Source organism: Zootoca vivipara, chromosome 7 (genome assembly GCF_963506605.1).
Source record: "Zootoca vivipara chromosome 7, rZooViv1.1, whole genome shotgun sequence".
Classification (NCBI taxonomy): Eukaryota; Metazoa; Chordata; class Lepidosauria; order Squamata; family Lacertidae; genus Zootoca; species Zootoca vivipara.
Genome location: NC_083282.1, coordinates 94677401 through 94697674, shown reverse-complemented (window position 1 = coordinate 94697674; position 20274 = coordinate 94677401). Strand labels below are relative to the sequence as shown.

General features: G+C 46.9%; 1 protein-coding gene across 1 annotated transcript in view; it reads left to right on the top strand.

Moving 5' to 3' along the window:
- The first annotated feature begins 14552 nt into the window (after positions 1 to 14552).
- The window catches only part of CTNNBL1 (catenin beta like 1), an 86007-nt gene continuing 80285 nt past the window's right edge, over positions 14553 to 20274 (top strand). Inside the window, exon 1 of the mRNA XM_060277412.1 lies at positions 14553 to 14668. Within this exon, the coding sequence (XP_060133395.1) occupies positions 14639 to 14668 (30 nt within the window). The 5' untranslated portion in view covers positions 14553 to 14638. The remainder of the gene's footprint in view (positions 14669 to 20274) is intronic.

Sequence of the window (20274 nt, the reverse complement as noted above, 5' to 3'; positions counted from 1 at the left end):
GGAGCTCAAAGAAGCGATGGCCCGGATGCAATGGGTCTCTTGATATAGCTAATGCCTTTTCTGTGGCACCTGATGGTATAGATATGTTCTAAGGTAGAGAGTGAACAGCCAATGATACTCTCTGCTGTTTTAATAATTCTACACAAAACTATCCTTTCCCCGGGGCGTAGCGAGCCGCTGCGACACCCGGAGCGGCAAATTGCCATGCACTGGGGGGGGCGTCGCTACGTAACACATGCGTTGTTACGTGGTGGGGTATCGCCGCCCCCCTGCGCCTCCAAAGCCGCGCGCCTCCAGCTACAAACTCCAGGTAGAAAGCCCGCTCAGCACAGGGGTGGGGGTGCCAAGTGGCACCCCCCCCCCAGAGTGGAACCCAGGGCGGACCACCCCCATCGCCCCCCATTGCAATGCCCCTGCCTTTCCCAAGAAGTGCAGCTTCCGTACCACACACATAAGCCATAAGTGAGCACGCTGTCAATGGCACAGCAATAGAAGGCAAGCAGCAACTTTAGTGGAAGACGATTTTTCCTTAAAATTCTCAAAAAATAATTTTTCTCATGTTCTTATGTCCTCCTCGGACGCCTGAGAACCGCTGTACAAAAGACTTGCATCCTTGCAGGACGAAGAGGCTACCAGGAAGAAGCCAAATTTGTTTTCTTTTGCTTTTGAAAGGCAAATGCCTGTGTGCAATGCCGTGCAATGCTGGTTCCTGGCCAGCGCTGAGCGCCTCTCTAAAGAGACCAAGCACTAGGCTCTCTACACATATGCACACAGACTCTTTGCCCAAAGGCGATTTGCTGAGATCCTCCTTTGTGCGGCTCTTATCTGCTGCAAACCAGACTGGGTCATCAGCGCCATGTGCTCTGATGCAGAGCAAACCCGGTGGCTCGCCTGCCTTGGTGCGTGGCGCTTGCCCTCATTAATCCTATTGGGGCTTAGAGAGATCCCATTACTTCCAGTGCTGAGGCTCGCAGGCTATGGAGAGATGCCCCCAAGGAGGCTTCACTTGCCCAAGGCTTGCCAGGAATGAGGGCACGCTGGGACAAAAGGAGGGTTAGAAGAATGAGGGGCCGCCTGATAGCAAGGCTTGTGAAACTTAGAGTGGTGTGGAGAGAGTAAATTCAGGGCCGGCTCTATGGCCAGGCTGGGTGGCACAGGGTGCCACGGCGCCGGCCCGCCAGGGGGGGGGCACCACGCAGCCACACCTGCCCGCCTGCCCGCCGCTCCACCGCACAGCAAGCCCGCCCGCCCGCCGCGCAGCAGCACCCTCAGCGACCGCGCTGCACGCTGAGCCCGCCGCGCTGGAAAATGGGGCAGGGGGGGCAGGGGGGCGGAGGGATCCGTCGCACCACGGCGCCAGGGCGCCAAAGGTGCTTAAGACGGCCCTGAGTATATTGGACCAAGCAATGCTCTTGCTTGCTTTCCTTCCACCCGCCTCCCCCTTCCCAGATTTCTGGGAAGCTCTTGGGCTTTTGGCATGGCTGCTGAATGATCAGGAAATGGCCAAAGGTTCCCTTTCCCTTTCTTAGGTTGGTGGACCATCAGCTCCATCTTTTTTCTGGATAGGCCTGGTCTAGTCATGATGGCTATTATTGTTTATTAAATTTCATCCGAATATCACAAGGTGGTTTACTCAGCTTCGTGCCTGTGTAGCTTTGAAACTGATTCCTGTAATATGCTTTAGGTTGGGCTGTCTCTGGAAATTCCTGCAAGGCTGTAGCAGTAGTAGAAGGAGAACTCTTGGCTACAGGGGTTGAAGTTCAACAGGTGAAGTACTCACAGGCATACGGATGTATGACTGCAGAAAGATCCTGCTATCGTCTTTATGGCTCTCAGGCACAGAAGAAAAGCAGTCAGTCTTGACTAACCTCCCTGGGCCTGCTCTATCTCCTAGAATCATCGAATCATAGAGTTGGAAGAGACCACAAGGGCCATCCAGTCCAACCCCCCTGCCAAGCAGGAAACACCATCAAAGCATTCTTCACATATACCTGTCAAGCCTCCGCTTAAAGACCTCCAAAGAAGGACATTCCACCACACTCCTTGGCAGCAAATTCCACTGTCAAACAGCTCTTACTGTCAGGAAGTTCATCCTAATGTTTAGGTGGAAGCTTCTTTCTTGTAGCTTGAATCCATTGCTCCATGTCCACTTCTCTGGAGCAGCAGAAAACAACCTTTCTCCCTCCTCCATATGACATCCTTTTATATATTTGAACATGGCTATCATATCACCCCTTCACCTTCTCTTCTCCAGGCTAAACATACCCAGCTCCCTAAGCCGTTCCTCATAAGGCATCGTTTTCAGGCCTTTGACCATTTTGGTTGCCCTCTTCTGGACTTGTTCCAGCTTGTCAGAATACTTCCTTTGATCTAGATGCTATACTCCTATTGATGCAGCCCAGAATTGCATTGGCTTTTTTAGCTGCTGCATCACACCTATCAATCTATATCTTAAAATAAGATTAGCCTTCTGAATCAGGCCAATGGCCCACCCAGTCCAGCATCCTGTTCCCACAGTGGCCAACCTGATGCCTGTTGTTGCAAACCAGCAAACAGGATTTGAACACAAGAGCAGCCCTTTCCCCTCCTATGGCTTCCAGCTATTTATGCTCAGAAGCATCACTTCCTCCAAATGTGAAGGCAAAGCATAGCCATGCTGGCTTGTAGCTATAGACACGCCTCTCCTTCTCCATGAATTAGTCCAATCCATTTTTAAAGTCATCCACCTTGGGGGCCATTGCCGCCTCCTGTGGGAAGGAGTTCCACAGTTCAACTATGCAGTGCGTTAAGAAGTACTTTATCTGTCCTGAATCTTCCAGCTTCATGAGATGGCCAGCCAACCAACCAACCAACTTGTCTGTCTGTCTGTCTGTCTGTCCTGAAGATTCCTGCCCTGCCCTTCAACTAATCTCCCAGGGCAGCCATATTCATTTGCTCCAAGGAGTCTGGCTGCGAATTCTACCTCTGGAGCCACCAGCCTTTCTGCCTTGGAAATGCTGCCTCTGTGGCAGCACGAGGCGGGTGGGTGGGACTACGCAGCCCCTACAATCTGGCAAAGCACCGCAGGTGGGAAGCGCTGGCGATGAAGGACCATTTCCCCCCTCCTCCCTCTTCCAGGCCTCCTTAGCTCATTTATTGTTGCAGCTCGGAAGTGGAGCTGTCACCGCCTAAACCTCACTCATCCATTTAACCTTGGAGGAAGAAACACATTTGTGCTGGATAACGCGCATCAGATGGTGGCAAAGGGAGAGGCGCGCCCCGTGCCTGATGGATGGGCTACATGGGCCTCGGCTGACCTGAGCTTGTACATTGTTATCTGCGTTCTCCCAGGAAGCTTTTCATCATGCCCAAAGGGAGAGGCAGTGCGGCAGCCAGAAGCAGCTTTGTGGGGCAGCGGCTACAAACTCAAGGTATCTGCACTCGTGTGCATGTACGCACATGCGCTGGGCAGGGCAGAATTACAGCCAAAAAGAGCCAGGGAGACAAAGAGTGCAAAGAGGAGGAAAGGTCCCCTGTAGGACTATTGACAGTCGGTCCCCATTTTTTGTCCTGGCCGCTAAGTCCTGATAAAAAGGTCTAGAAACCAAGCCTTTATGGGGAACAGATGGGGGAGCTGGGTCTGTTTAGCCTGGAGAGGAGGCAGCTAAACATTAGGAAGAACTTTCTGAAGGTTGAGACCTGTTGGACTGCAGAACGGACCACCTTGGGAAATGGTGGACTTTCCGTTGCTGGAGGTTTTAAAGCAGAGGTTGGATGGCCACCTGCCAGAGATTCTTTGTTGTGACTTCTGCATTGCAGGGGGTTGGACTAGATGCCATTTTGGGGTCCCTCCTAACTCTACAGTTCTAGGATTCTATATTCATAATAGAGGCACTCCCTCGGACTGCTGTGTTCTCTTCTGACCAGCTGAAGTTTTGTGCAAAATCAGTGCGGAAAGTTAACTAGTGTTTTTCAGGGCTGTGTGCTGGGGTGGCCTAATTGAGACAGTACAGAGGGTCCTGATTAGAGCAAAATGGGACTATTCTGGTCCTCCTCCCGAGCAGAAAAGTGCCCTTTTCCAAAGTTGGCCTTCTTCATGCTCCCTTTCTCAAAATAGTTGCTCAGTGCTCTTTTCCAAAGTGAGCATTCTCCATCCTCCTTTACTCAGAATATCTGGCCTGGGTGCTCTTTTCCAATTATTATGTTATGAGTTTGTGGGTTACCTGGACTCCTATTCTAATGCCTGGGTGCCAGACACTAGATTTGGCATGTTCAAATCAAGCCTGCCTGGCTTAGCTTGTTTAGGAGAATGCCTGGGGTGGGTCATTCAGAAGAACATTGCAAGGGGTTGGACTTGATGACCCTCAAGGCCCCTTCCAACTCTACAATTAGCGTATTATTATTTTAACAAAAGGAAAGTGATGAGCAATCTCATCAGAGAGGAGGGGAGGCTCCTTCAGCTCAGGGGTGGTGAGAAGACAAAAGGCCAGAGTTTCAGAGAGAGAGAGTTTAGGATTGAGTTGTTGCAGAAAAGTTGCAGTCTGTAAAAGTCAGCAAGCTGGAAAGAACGTCAGAGCCACATTCGATTTCCATTTGAATCTTAGGCTGTGTCTATGGGGAAAGGGAGACCCTTGTGGGGTGTCAATGCTGTGAGACCCTCTATTGGAGGCTCAGGTTGCATATATGCATAAATAAACCATATGCAGTGGTACTGAAGGGAGAGGTTTGCCAATTGTGTTATTGAGCTAGATCTGATCCTATAGTTTGCATTGCCTGCATTGTATAATTCTGAGTATATGGCTTAGCCACCCCTCCCCCCAAATATTGCTCTCTTTGCCTCTCTGTGTGCCAAAGTGTAATGTAACAGTGAAACAGCTTGCTATCAAGGGTAAGAGCTGGCCTTGTCTGGAACACAGAGAAAGACACTGGAAGCTGCTATGCTTGACGCATAGTCTTACTCAAGGCTGAGTGAGGATGCTAGCATGAGTCAGCATGTGTTTATGCACAGGACCGGACACGGATCTTCCTTATATGTACTTGTGACCCCCTTTTGTGTTTATGAGAAGGACAGGATACGGATTTTCCTAATATGGATTTGTAACCTGTGACCCCCTTGCGTGCACACATTTACAGAGGAGGGGGAAAGGAGCCCAAGAAGTGTATAAGAAGCTTTGCAAATTTGTGTTTCTTTACTCTTGTCATGGAGCTGACCACCAAGAGTCTCTTAAATTTAAGAATTAAATTCTTTCTCTGGATTCAACCCCCGGTGTCATTATTGGCTGTCTCTGTCGCTGCCTGGGCGCAACTTAAAGGATCCTTGGAAGCTAATAAGGCTACAGTACCTTGATTCTCAAACAATCTGTCCCAGAAGTCCGTTCCAAAACCAAAGTGTTCCAAAACCAAGGCACACTTTCCCATAGAAAGTAATGCAAAACAGATTAATCTGTTCCAGACTTTTAAAAACAACCCCTAAAACAGCAATTTAACATGAATTTTACTATCTAATGAGACCATTGATCCATCAAATGAAAGCAATAATCAATGTACTGTACTATAAAATAAATAAGACAGTATTGAAGATGATAAAAAGAACAATTACAATTTTTTCTTACCTGCACTGGTGATAGTCATTGTTTGGATGGGGAGGCTTTTATCCATTTCTTCAGTCACACAATCAATCAATCAATCAATCATAAAACAAAAAACAAGCCACAGACAAAAAAATGAAAAAGCCACACAAACAAAAATGCAAAAAAGAGCAAAAACAAAAGTGCCAATATCACCTCAGAACACTGCAATCAGAAATGGAAGGCTTTAATTATGATGGACTTCTGAATGACCCACCCCAGGCATTCTCCTAAACAATTAAAGATGAGCAATTAAATAGTCCTGAGATGGTATGTTTGATGTTGTTGGGGCCAGTAATGGTGTCCGGGTGTATGTGGCAGCAAAGTTGGCATCTGGGTTTATTGTAGGCTCTGGTACCAGTGTCCATGTTAAGTCTGGTGGTTGTATTATTGTGGGTGAGGAGTTGTTTAAGATTGGGTGGCTGTCTGTAGGCAATGAAAGGTCTTCCTCCCAGAGCTTGAGAAAGAGAGCTGTCATTGTCCAGGAGAGGTTGTAGATCTCTGATGATGCGTTGTACTGTTTTAACTTGGGAGCTGTATGTGATTACTAGTGGTGTTCTGTTATTTTCTTTTTTGGGTCTGTCTTGCAGCAAGTTCTCTCTGGGTAACACTGTTGATCTGTTGTGTAACACTGTTGATCTGTTGTTTAACTTCATCGGGTGGATATTTTAGTTCTAAAAAGGTTTGCTGTAGATCTCTTAGATGAGATTCTCTGTCTGTAGAGTTGGAACAGATGTGGCTGTAATGTAGGGCCTGGGTATATACAATGGATTGTTTGGTATGTTTGGGATGGTAGCTAGAAGTATGTAGATATGTTTGTCCGTCTTTTGGTTTTCGGTATAGGGTGGTGCCGATATGCCCATCCTGTATTTTTATAGTAGTGTCCAAAAAATGTATTTCTTGCATAGATTGGTTCATTGTTAGGTTGATGGTGGGGTGAGATTCATTGAATGTCTGGTGGAAGGTGTCCAGGGTCTGTTGACCATGTGTCCAGATAATAAAAATATTGTCAATGTATCGCAGGTACAAGAGAGGTTTGATAAAGGTCAAAAGAGAGAGGACAGCACACGGAGGAATCTGTGCAAACAAACAGGAATTGAGTGGGGGTTGTTCCTGCCGGCGAGGAAGGCGCTGCCACGATTTGCTAAGGCGCCTGCCTGCCTCTCCGCTCTGCCGCACGTCTTTGCGCATAGGAGAAAATCCCTACCAAGGGACTTTTCCATCGAAGCGCAAAACCCGCCCGGTTTGTGCGCGCTGGGCAGGCGATGTCCAAACACACGGCGCGCCCGTGGCCTCTCCAAACATCGCTCCTGCTGCTGCTCCTGCTGCAGATCTGCTGCCTTTGCTCATGCTAATTTTACTCTTCAATTATAAGCGGCTCGCCTTTTCTCGTTTTAATAAAAACGAAAGCATCCGGAAACGCCGCTGCGCCCGGGAAAACGGCAGATCTGACATAATTAAAAAGTGGCTTCGATCAGGCTGTTTTCTTAATGGTTTGTCATATCAAGCTGCAGCTCCCAGAGAGAGAGAGAGTGCCCCCCCCGCCCCACTCCGACTCCCAGCCCCCTGAGGCATCATTTACATTTCTTAATAACCCCTCATTAATATTCATGACGTGGGGAGGGCCACGACGGCTGAGTGCACACCACTAATTCAATTTCGCCGAGCCTCCGTGTGTTTAGTTAATCACTGGGGGACCTGGGTGGCTCAGTACAATTATTTATTCGGAATGAGATCTGGAGGCATCGGCATTGCAAAAGGACCCGAGGAATACAATGCAGAAAAAAGGGGGATTCTCCCTCCGCCTCATCCCTGCCTTGGCTGTCCCTGCAGTTATCTCGTCTGGTCCCAGGAAGGGCTGGAGAGAAAAGCCTCTGTTTCCATGCCGGCAGTTTTGTGGTAAGAACTGGGGAGTCCTCTCCGACGTCTCTACAGTCCTTTGGACGCAACTCGCAGCTGCAAGCTGTTGCCAATGTCCAGGTAACCAACAGCTGGCTATAGGGGGTGGCCAAGTGGCTTAGGATGGTGCACAGTCCTCCCCTTTGTGGGAATGTTAGGGATGTGGATTAGGATATATTATTAGATAGATCCTATCCAAGCTTGTATTATCAAGCTTCCAATATCAGCAGAGTGACATTCCTCTTTTGTGCACGGCAAAACGTGAGTGTTTAGGTTTGTTAAAACCTCTACAACAATATTATACTTCCTGGTATATCCCCTTTATCCCTCTTAAAAGAAATGCACAACACAATAGTCTTAAAATAAGAGTTTACTCACATGACATCCTGAGTTGACAGCATAATCTCAGAAAGGCAGGCTTGCTTAGAAAAGTTACATTTATGTACATGTGGAGACTACTTAGTAAAGTAAGGCTCCATTTGGTCTCTCTCTTGGCAGGAAGCCGAGAGAGACTCTAACGCTAAGATGTTGCTTCTCTGAAGTATGTGGTCCAAGAGAGGGAAATGGCTACTGGCCAGTGAATTTATCTGCCACCTTTCCCATCTCATTTGCATGTGTGGAGGAACAGGAAACTGACCTGGTCAGGTGTTCCTCCATGTGGTCCTCCATGTGGACACTCTGGGAACTGTTGTGACTTGTCTGTCCCAGTATTCCATCCCACACCCTTGAGGATGAGAAAAGGAAAACAAAAGGAGAGCCTGCTGGGTCAGGCCAATGGCTTGTCCAATCCAGCATCCTTCTGTTCTCACAGTGGCCAGCCTGATGCCTGTGGGAAACCAGCAAGCAGGATCGGAGCACAAGAGCAACACTCTCTCCCCTGTGGTTTCCAGCAACTGGCAATGCCTGCAAACATGACATGAAGGCTGGCAAAATCAACTTTGCCGTGTGGGAATGCCTTGCAGAGGACCACAGTGCCTGAAGACAGGCCCTGCTTTCATAGCAGTGACCAGAGGAGGAATGACCGCTGGGAGGAGCGCAGAGAGAAGAAGCACCCTGGTGCATCTGCAGCAACAAAACCGGACACCTTCCTCTTCCCCAGCTGAAACTAAACATGTCTCTCCCATACCAGTCTCTACAGCCACAGCAGGCGATGCAACCTTACACCAATGTGACTTCTCCCTTGAAGGAGCACTCCTCCATTGTCTCCCGGGACAGATGGATGCCAACTGTACAAGTCATCATCATCATCTTCATCATCATCATCATTTTATTTGTACTGGTATGCTGCCTTTCCATAGTTAAAACAATGCTCAAGGCGGCTTACAACATGACAAGATTTACATAATTACCAACATAACAGATGTCATAAACAATAAATAAAACACATCAAAAAGTACACAACCAAATGGAAAAACAATTTCCACATGAATCATAAAATCTAAAACTAAGAATACAGCATTAATATCAATCGAAATTTAAAATGACTTTGTTATCTTTTAATTTTTTATCTTTTTAAAATGACATAGATAAAAAATAAAAGCAATTTGAAAACAAGAAGAAAACAAAAATGGAGCTCTCTCTGCCCAGCAGCAACAGCAGCAGCAGTCCTTTCTGGAGCCAGCCAGGCCCCGCCCCAAGCAAGTGGAGACACCTTTTGGGTCCTAGCAGATCAGAAGCATTGCTGCCTCCAGCTGTGGGGGCAGAGCAGAGCTATCCTGGCCAGTTGCCATGGACAGCCCTCTCCTCCTCCATGAATTCGTCCAATCCTCTTTGAAAGCCATCCAAGTTGGTGGTCATCACTGCCTCTTGTGGGAGGGAGTTCCATAGTTTAACTGCATGAAGGAGGACTTCCTTTTATCTGTTCTGAATCTCCCAGGCCCTAACCACTGCACCACACTGGCTTCCTCTCAAGCTCTAGAATATGGGTGATCCCAGAATATAGAAGCAGGATAAGCACCCCAGAAAATGGGGGTGGGGGAGTGAGACTGCTATAGGGCGATCCTGGGAGGGAATATATGCCTTTTGAGTTGCAAGGGCAGCTTTTGAATGATGTTCTGCTTCAATCCAGGCTAGCTAATTTTGGGCTTCATTGGAAGCTGTTTCCAGGCAGCTGTTTCTGGGCCTCTCTTTCCTGGCATGCATTTCAGCATTACATGGGGGGGAGCCTCTCAGTACCGAGCCCCCCCCCCGCCAATTCCAGCGCCATGGCTGCCCCTGCACTGCTTCCACGCTCTCACTGGGGATTGTCAGAGGCCCTGACAAACAGCTTCGCGGCTGCTTCATAATGCCGTCAATGATGCCGTCAATGATGGAGTTGTGGAGGCAACGTCAGGGAGAGGAGCCAGGGGTTGGGGGCTCTTGTCATAACTTTATTTGTGGGAGACGAGCGCTTTGTCGGGGGTTTGATGGATGGGCCAGAAGCAGCCTGTGAGGCGCATCCCCTGCGTGGCTCGTCATCGGCACAGCGGAACAACCTTGCAGCTGAAAAATGAGCTGGGGGTGAGAGAGAAAGAAGACAATGGCGGCAGTTGCTGGTTTGTTTGCCCAAAGGAAAGCAGCGTTTGCACATCCAACTTATCTAAATTGGGATAACATGATCCTATCTCTATCGATCTATTGATCTATCGATCTATTGATCTAATCTATCTATATCTCTATCTATCATCTATACCAGTGGTTACCAAACTTTTTCAGGTCGATGGCCTCTCAGTTGCATAGACTCCCCCTTAGTGAGTCTCACCCCACCCTATAAAAAGAATAGTTAACAACCCACTCTGAGGAATAAAATTCAAAATGGCAACAATTGCACATTTATTCGAAATCCAATTAAAATGAGTTCAATTAATTCAACAAAACGGATGGACTCGATCCAGCGATACTAGCTTTTCAAAGTCTGTTGGTCATTTACAGCTTCAGTGCCCCTGGCCTCTTAGCATGCCCCCCCCAGGCACCCAACTGCCTCCCATCGGGTGTTATCACCCACTTTGGGAACCACGGGGCTAAACCAAAACCACCTCACATCCAACTGTAACCAAGCCCAAGTCCAAAGTGTTAAGGCCCCAGGAGATCTTGCTTCTGGGTCTCCAGCTTCCACCTTTGCTTCCAGCCCAACTCTCTCACACCTTTCGGGCTAGCTAGGGGAGGGGAGGAAAGGCCCACCCATGAGGGCCCCATCCCTTAGTTGTGGCTCCTGCAACCTTAGCTCATTATTTTGGGTTGCTGATGAGGACCCTAAAGTGGCCAGCTAAGGTCACTGCCTTAGAAAGAAATTTGTCTGACCAGTTCAGCAAAGTCCTCCATTAGATTCCCACCCCCACTGGGCATGGAACCCTAAGAACTGGAAGGAGCTCAGGGCACTATTCAGAATGACTGTTCTTACATTTGCACTTCCCTCTGTGCTATATCAGGCTCTAGGTGTTTAAAAAATGATTTAATGAGAGCAGACATGTGGTTGCTTGGTGCCCCCTCCCATCACCTCCTTTTTACCTGAGGCTCCAGTTCCACCCTAGCTACCAGCCAGCCTGCCTGCAACCTGCTCCCAGCCGCCCCTTCTGTTTTCTCCAGCTTCTCCTCGTCTTCGTTTGCTTTCTGTATTTGCCTTTGATTCAATATTTTGTCCCCATGCTCCATCTTCCTTTATTGGATAACACTGCTCTGTTATTGAATCCTCCCTCGCAATCGTGGGGGAGAGAATTTAGTTTCCCAGGCAGCAATAAAGCCGGATTGGAGTCTTCGGAGGCCAGGAAACGGCACCACGGTTCGGAGGTGTGCGAGAGAGGAGCCCCAGGGGCTTCTGGGAAAGCCAGACCTCAGCCAGGTCTTGTCTGTTTTCCTCAAGTTAGCAAATTGAGAGAGCACCAAAGAGCCATCGGAGACAGCCTCAGCGATAACTTGTTTGAGGATTCCAACCCACACCCAATCTATTGATTGTAGCCATCATCAAAAATATTTATATATCGCTTAATATGCAAAATCCCTAAGCGGTTTACATAAAACACAGCAAGATGATTTTTTTAAAAAAAATGCATATGCAACAATTAAAACCGGAAAGGCAAAGAAAAGCTGTCAATAAAAAAATCATTTAAATATCAATAAATAAAGCCGAACAATGTGGTGATTTGTGTATATTCAGGAGGTGTCAGAGTTCCCCACATTCCTTCCATGTGCTCAACACACACCAATATACCCCCCCCTCTGTGGCTGAAGATAACTGCAAATGCCCCCCCCCCAAAAGCCTGGCTTGTGCGAAGCCTCCACCTAAAGAGGACCTGCAAGGGCCCAGGTGGGCTCCTGGTGATGAGATGCTGGGCAATGCTGTGCGTTGGGGTGGCTTTGCCCGGTCCAGGCAGCAGATTCGAGGCTAGATTCTGTAGACACAGCAGGCTGTTATCTGGCGCTGCCAATGGTTGCATACAAATTTAACAAATATAACACACGACTAAACAGCAAACAATAATAACAATGATAAAGGACTTCAGCCTTGATGGATCCATAGTAATGGTCTCCCTCGGGAGGTTCTCTCCTTCCTTGGAGGTTCTTAAGTGGAGGTTGGATGGCCATCTGTCATGGATGCTTTTGCTGAGATTCCTGCATTGCAGGGGGTTGGACTAGATGACCCTCGGGTCCCTTCCAACTCTAAGATTCTATGAACTAGAGGAGCTATCGCAGAAACATCCACTCAGATGGGTCAATTGATTCTTTTGCTTGTGGTGTTACATCTGCTGGGCTTTCAGTTCTGTTTGTGCAGTACAGCCTGGGACCTTGGTTCTCCAATGCCTTGGTACTCAACTTGGAACCCAAACACTGCAAACCCAGAAGTAAGTGTTCTGGTTTGTGAACTTTTTTCAGAAGCCAAACGTGCTCCGTTTTGAGTGCCACACTTCTTTTTTGATTGTTATGCTCAGATCTGTCTCTTTTTGCTACTTATTTCGTGTTTATGTGGCTTTTTGTTTTGTTTTTGTGACTGTGTGGAAGACAGTTCAGTTCAGCTAATGATTAATTGATTGTGTGACTGCAGTACATTGTTTATTGCTTTCATTTTATGGAGCAAGGATCTCGTTAGATAGGAAAAAATCATGTTAAATTGCTGTTTTAGGGGTTGTTTTGAAAAGTCTGGAACGGATTAATCCATTTTGCATTACCGATACTTTCTATGGGAAAGCGTGCCTTGGTTTTGTAACGCTTTGGTTTTGTAACGGACTTCTGGGACAGATTAATTTTGAGAACCAAGGTACCACTGAAACTCTTTCCCTTTTTACTCTTGTGCAATGACTAGGTGGCCATTCTAAGATAACAAGAAGATAAGAAGAAGATCAGGGCCAATGGCTCATCAAGTCCAGCCTCCTGTTCTCAAAAGTGGACAACCAGATAGATGCCCATTGTGGGAAATCCGCAAGCAGGATCCGAGCACAAGAGCCCTCTTCCTTCCCGTGGTTTCCAGCAACTGGGACTTGGAAGCAATAGCCGTGAATAGGACTTGGGTCTGAGCGCATCATGCGTAGGCTTGTGCTGTCAAGTGTTTATTCTCTGTTTATTTATGCACAAATTATTGTGTCTTCTTGCTTAGCGCTAGTCATCACGCTTCCCAGTAACTCTTCCAACATTCCCATGAATACACTGATTTCTGCAGCGCAACTGCACTCGCGTCCCTTGGTCACAGCTGGCTCTATCTGGATGCTCAATAAAAAGAAGGATGCAATAATTATGTGCCATTTATCTCTTCTTTAGAGCAGAGATTTGTGGAGTTAATTTCATCCTGACTGGTTCATCCTCAGCTACACTGAAACGACTGGGGCGCTGGCTGAAGGCTTCTGTCAAAAAATTATATATGTTTTTAATTTCGGGCCTATCTTTCAAGCAAACTCCCACAGAGATAACTGTGCACACTCTGCTGTTAATGACACAGGAGTTTGTTTGTTTGCTCGTTTTCCTAAAGGGGGTGGGAGAAAAAGACACACTACACTATGTTTTGCAGGATTCCGTGCAATTAGCTTTCCTTTCCAATTTGTGCTGGCAGTTTTTGCTTTTCACTACTTCAGATCTCCTGCAAATGAAACACATTGATCACATCTTTGGTTTAACCGAGGAGTTTTTCTCCTCTTTCCTTGAGCAATGAGGGGGCTCTCAGGGTATCGGTTTGCAGAATCATTTTCCAGCAGAGCAGAAAATACATAGCACACTTTTGCAAGAAATAGTAGTGGGGTTTATTGGCAAATCTGGAGAAGGTGGATAGGAAAAAGTTTTTCCTCCCTCTCTCATAACATTAGAACTTGTGGACATTCAGTGAAGCTGAATGTGGGAAGAGTCAGGTTGGATAAAACAATGACTTTCTTCACGCAGCATGTAGTTAAAACGGTGGAAATCACTCCAACGACACAGTTCTTTTTGAAAATTCAGGTAGGTAGCCGTGTTGGTCTGACGCAATCGAAATAAATTAAAAAATTATCCAGTAGCACCTTAAAAAGGTAAAGGGACCCCTGACCATTAGGTACAGTCATTTATTTGGATGCCGCCCTTCCATACTTAAAAACCACGCTGTAGGCAGCTGACAACATGAAAACACACACGCTTAATTACGCCCGTAAACAGAAGTAGCCATAAACAATAAATAAAACGCCAACAGGCACACAACAGATTTCCATATACATCATAAGAAGATCTAAAACAAGGATAGAAAAGATTAAAATCAACAGCAGCAGCCTCCCTCCAGCCAACGAAACCACCTAAACAATACGCAGGCCAAGGAAATAATCATAATCTTAAGGATTGGGGCGAAAAAAAGCCTGGGAGCCTCCTCTCTAACCGCTGCGCCACACTGCCGCCGTCGAAAGAAGGGCGGGAGAAAGGAATGCCGCGAACCTCGAGCAAGCGCTCCGATTCCCAGCCCCGCCGCTAGGGGCGCTAGAGGCAATAGCCGCCGCCGCCGCTGCAGCTGCAGCTGCAGCTCCTCCTTCGACCGAGCGAGGCCCCCACGTGCGGCGCGCGCGCTTTACGGCAGCGCCTCTTCCCCCTCCCCTTCCGGGCGCTTGACGGCAGCTTCGCGGCCTTTCGCGACAGTCCGGAAGAAGAAGCGGCCGCGCAGGGGGCCGGGAAGAGAAGCGCCGGTTCTGCCGCGGGGAAGGGGCGCCGCCGGCATGGACGTCGGGGAGCTGCTCAGCTACCAGGTCAGCGAGGGGGGGGGGCGAGCCGGGGAGGGATCCCCACCACCTCCGTCACCTGGGGGAGGAGGCGCCTGAGGGGTCTCCATGGTTACCGGCGGCTGGGGGAGGGCGCTGCATCCTGTGTTGTTGTTGTTTGTTGTTGTTACGGGGTGCGGGAGGGGCCTTCAGCCCTCCAGATGTTTTGAGACTACAATTCCCGTCATCCCTGACCACTGGTCCTGCTAGCTAGGGATCATGGGAGTTGTAGGCCAAAAAACATCTGGAGGGCCGAGTTTGAGGAAGCCTGCCTTTTAGAACAACCTCACGCAATGCAAAAATGTGATAATAATAAAGCACAACTTTAAAATAAGCAACCTATGTCAAGTAAAAAGTGACATTCAACTATCATTCAACTAGTATAAAATAATACTCTGTAAAAATACAGAGCAAGAAGCACAAAGCACATGATAAAAGGAAAGCGAGCCAGTCACCCCCTCCTTCCACAATCACATCTCACAGGTGAACTGTAGAGTCAGAAGGGGCCACGAGGGTCATCCAGCCCAGCCCCCGACAGCGCAGGAATCTTTCGCTCCAGGTGGGGCTCGAACCTGCGACCCTGAGATGAGCCTCATTCTTGGGTCTAGGGAAAATTCTTCGGTGGTTCATGTTTTTGTTTCTATTATGTATTTTGTGTTTTTATGTTGGAACCTCCCTGAGACCTCTTGGTATGGGGCAGTATACAAATTTAATTAATCATAAGAATAAGAATTCTCTGCCAGCTGAGCTATCGCCTAGAAAAATGCACAGACTGCAGCGAATATTTGACTATTTGGTTTCGGAAGTCAATGGACAGAGCTCTGCTGCTCAGAAGAGCTGCCCCTTCTCCCCTCTGTTGCCCTGTTTACTCTGCTTGATTAACTTTACATGATGTTCTTTTTATTTTCATCTCATTCTTCCAACGGTATATAAGTCTCTTAATAAGCAATAAACTTTGGAGAAAGAGAGACTATCTGTGGCTTGGTGTATAGAAGCACCAACTTTGTGTGCAGAAGTTCCTGGGTTCAGTGCTCAGCATCTCCCTGTTGAAAGGATCACAAGTGTCCTCAGGACTAGAATCATAGAATCATAGAGTTGGAAGAGACCACAAGGGCCATCCAGCCAAGCAGGAAACACCATCAAAGCATTCCTGACAGATGGCTGTCAAGCCTCCGCTTGAAGACCTCCAAAGAAGGAGACTCCACCACACTCCTTGGCAGCAAATTCCACTGTTGAACAGCTCTTACTGTCAGGAAGTTCTTCCTGATGTTTAGGTGGAATCTTCTTTCTTGAAGTTTGAATCCATTGTTCCGTGTCCGCTTCTCTGGAGCAGCAGAAAACAACCTTTCTCCCTCCTCTATATGACATCCTTTTATATATTTGAACATGGCTATCATATCACCCCTTAACCTTCTCTTCTCCAGGCTAAACATACCCAGCTCCCTAAGCCGTTCCTCATAAGGCATCGTTTCCAGGCCTTTGACCATTTTGGTTGCCCTCTTCTGGACACGTTCCAGCTTGTCAGTATCCTTCTTGAACTGTGGTGCCCAGAACTGGACACAGTACTCCAGGTGAGGTCTGACCAGAGCAGAATACAGTGGTACTATTACTTCCCTTGATCTAGATGCTATACTCCTATTGATGCAGCCCAGAATTGCATTGGCTTTTTTAGCTGCTGCATCACACTGTTGACTCACGTCAAGTTTGTGGTCTGCCAAGACTCCTAGATCCTTTTCACATGTACTGCTCTCAAGCCAGGTGTCACCCATCCTGTATTTGTGCCTTTCATTTTTTTTTGCCCAAGTGTAGTGACTAGGAAGGACTCACATGAGGCCTTGGGTTGCTGCTGCCAGTTTTTTCTTCCTGTCTCACCATAATACTAGAACCCAATGATGCCCTCCATCCATTGAATCCCATTGGCTGGGAAGTCGTAGTTGAGGAAGTACTGTTTCCTCCATGTGCCACTTGCCGTAGGAGCTTCTCAAGTGGCTTCTGGTTGGCCACACTGGGGAGCAGGATGGTGCTGCACTGAATGGCCTGCCTTCGTCTGATCCACCTTCAGGTCTTGTGTTCTGTGAGGAAGCCTCGTGTGGCCTCTCTGGGTTCCAGTTCCAGCTTTGGGGAAGAAAATGGGGAAAGACAAGTAACTCAAGGGAGAAAGGGATCCATGAGTGGCTGAAGGTGGCTGGAGAAACAAAGTCTCCATGCTCCCTTGGGGAGCAGCGAGATGTTTCTCTTGCACCTGGATTGTACATGTGCTGATTGCAGCGACTTGGCCTCTGCCCCCTTTCCAGAGAGTGGCTTCACCATCACACAGGTGTGCGCTTGAATTCATATCTTGCACCAAGCTAAGCGACCTTCAGAAGTGATTTCTCTGTTTTTTGAAAATTCTATTTTTGGTTTTGTTGTTTGATTTTTAATAGTTACAGTACATATTAAGATTTTTTTCACTTCTGGGAAAAAGGAAGCCGTTAGGGCTGCTGTAGCTGAGAATGATGATGCCTCTAGCTAACATTTTTAAAAATTCTTTCTAACACTTTGTCACTTTCGTGTTCTTGAAATGCGGGTGGTGGAAGGTGGCTGCACAATTGTTGGCAATCACATATTCTGTGTTGTTTGCCTAACACCTTTACTCGTGTGGCCTTTGTCTGGTGGTAGGCATGGGGCATTTTGCATTCATTCTAATGCCCACCTCATAAATAAGGTGCCATGGAGACCTGTGCTGGTGCACGGTTCCCAGCACTCCTCACCAGGCTGACTGGGGCTGGTGGGAGTTGGAGATCCAACACCCATCTGGAAGGCCTCCGGTTCCCCTGTTGAATGAAGCAGAACATGCAAAAGAGAGAAGGTTGTACCAGTAGCAGGAAAACTGTAGGAGGCAGACCTGGGAGGTGCATTTGAAATAAATAGCTCTGCAACAGTTACTAGTCATGCTTGGAGATGCAATTACAGTATATCCATGGAAAGCTAAAAGGAGATGCAGCTTTGCTTCTATTTAACAGTTGAATAATTTCTCAAGACTGAAGGTATTTGAAATGGGTTAAATTAAAGTTGCACCTCATTTGCTTTTCCAGTTTCTGTGTAACAAAAATTGGTGAGAACCAATTTGATGCTCCATCTCGCCCCTTTCATTTTTTTGATGATGTTCTTCCCCCACCTACTCTACACCCCGCCCGCCCCCCGCCCCCGGCCCCTTCCTTTCCAAGCTTCCAGTCCTGGGTCCCTGCTAGGTGAGTTTTAGGGACTCTCCCTTCCTCTTCTCACAAGGACCACCTGCAGAGGTTCTCTATCCTTGCTTTATGCTGCTGCAAGGCCCGTAACATTTGGGAACAGCTGAGCCTGCAGCATTTTGCCTTTCTTGGGATCCATGGAGTGCAGCACTATCCAGAACAGGTTGGCTCCTGTCCACCCACAGCCTGGCTTGGATTGAGCTGCAGTTTATCGGCTCTTGGGCAGCCCACTGCCAAAGCCAGACCCTGATCGCCACTTCCACTGCCAGACCTGTGGAGATACAAAGGAGAAATAGTGCTGCGTGTCATCAGCACATTGATGACATTGCCAAACAAATATTCAGGTGACCCCACTTAGCCGTTTCATATAGATGTTAAGTGTCATGGGGAGCCAGGGTGGATTTGATTTAAATCAAACTGATTTAAATCACGATTTAAATCACGATTTAAATCACTAGTCAGTAAGGCTTGATTTAAATCATAGTTTTCTACATAAAGACTAATTCTTGCTGGTATAACTTTAATATGCAAGTAGATGAAGATTTTTAGAATAACAACTTTTCATATTAGTTTTTTATCCCCAGTTTAATAGGTTAATCATTCATATTTGGACAACTTTACTGTTGTACTTAGGAAGGAGAAAAATAATCATTACCTTAATAATAACAATTTAAATAGATTTATTCAACTGAAACAATAACATTACAGCATATGTTATTTGCTTAAACAAACATCCATGTTTGTTAACTAATTTGGCTAAACAAAAACAATATATATATATTTTAAGAAACTTAGACTGTCAGCCCAGCCTACACATGAAAAACTTAAATACTGTGCACTCCAAACAATCAGAAAAATATTGTTTCTATTCTATTCACTGAACTTCTTGAAACTTAGTACTGAAGGGGTTGTTTCTGTATTCATAGGTTTGTAGAACAATAGGATTAAGGTCTTTTTCTCAACTCTGTTCATGTTATAACATTTTTGCTGGGAAGAAGAGGCATGTGATCTCTGTTGAGATCTGCAAAAGTAAACCAAGCACCTGTGATAATATCTTGTAGGCAGAGAAACTGCCCAATAATCTTACAAAAACCTCTGGAAGAGCATGACATTGTGAATGGATTAATGGAATTTATTTACCCCCAAAATTAAACATATACAACCTTATTCTACATAATTAAAAAACTAATCTTTATTTCATGATGGAATAACCTTTGGGTGGCAATATATTTTCCTCAAAAAGCATTTTATTTTAAAAAATCCAATTTAAATCAAAAAAATCGATTTAAATAAAAAAAAATCCGATTTAAATCAAAAAAATCTGATTTTTTTGATTTTTTTTTAAAAAATCATTGATTTTTATCCACCCTGTGGGGAGTATGATCAGCCACTGTAGAATTCCATATTGGAACACCCCCCCCCCACAAGCACCACTTTCATCCGAATGCAATTAGAACCACTCCAAAGTGGTCCCCTCACCCACAACTAAGGCAGCTGAGTTGATTCAGTAGTCCCAAGGCAACTTATATAAAAGAATGAAATCCATCTAATCTCTTCTAACAGAGCAATTAAATCCAGAGCAGCTGTCTGCCCTTTTTTTTGTATTGGGCCCAACACTTTTCAGGCTGTGGGGAGCAGCTGCTTGTGCTGCGAAAGAGGAAGCGCTGTTACCGAATCTTAAGTTGCCTCCAGCCCCCCTTCTAAAAGCTCTCTTTGCTGCAGTACCCAGGGGGCCTAGCATTTCTGCTCTGCCAGCCTAAGCAGCCCCTAGAGGAAAAGTTCTTTGGGAGGTGCCCAGGAAATGACGCCTGATCCCAGTCGTTGCACCTTGAGGATGATGAGGAATAGCTCTTGGGGGCCCTGTAGTTGCAAGGGACTCTGTCTTACGACTCTTAGATCACATGCTGTTTTGCTGAAAAGTTGCTGTCCCCCTATTGTGTGGCCTTGACCAATCTGATCATCTCGGTGTCCAGTCTGTAATGGGAATAACACTTATGATGTCAAGCAAATTAAGTTGCCCTGGAAAAGACCTTGATGTTGGGAAAGATTGAGGGCACTAGGAGAAGGGGACGGCAGAGGACGAGATGGTTGGACAGTGTTCTCAATGCTACGAACATGAGTCTAACCAAACTGCAGGAGGCAGTGGAAGACAGGAGTGCCTGGCGTCACGAAGAGTCGGTCACGACTAAACGACTAAAGAACAACAACAATTATTCCCTTCCTTCCCCAGTTCTAAAAATGCAGCCCTGTTATATCTGGGATGGGGAACCTGGAGCCCTCTAGATGTTTTTGGATTCCAAGTCCCAGCATGACAGGATGTTGGGAGTCCTAGTTCAGCGGCATCTGGACATCTCCCCCCCCCCT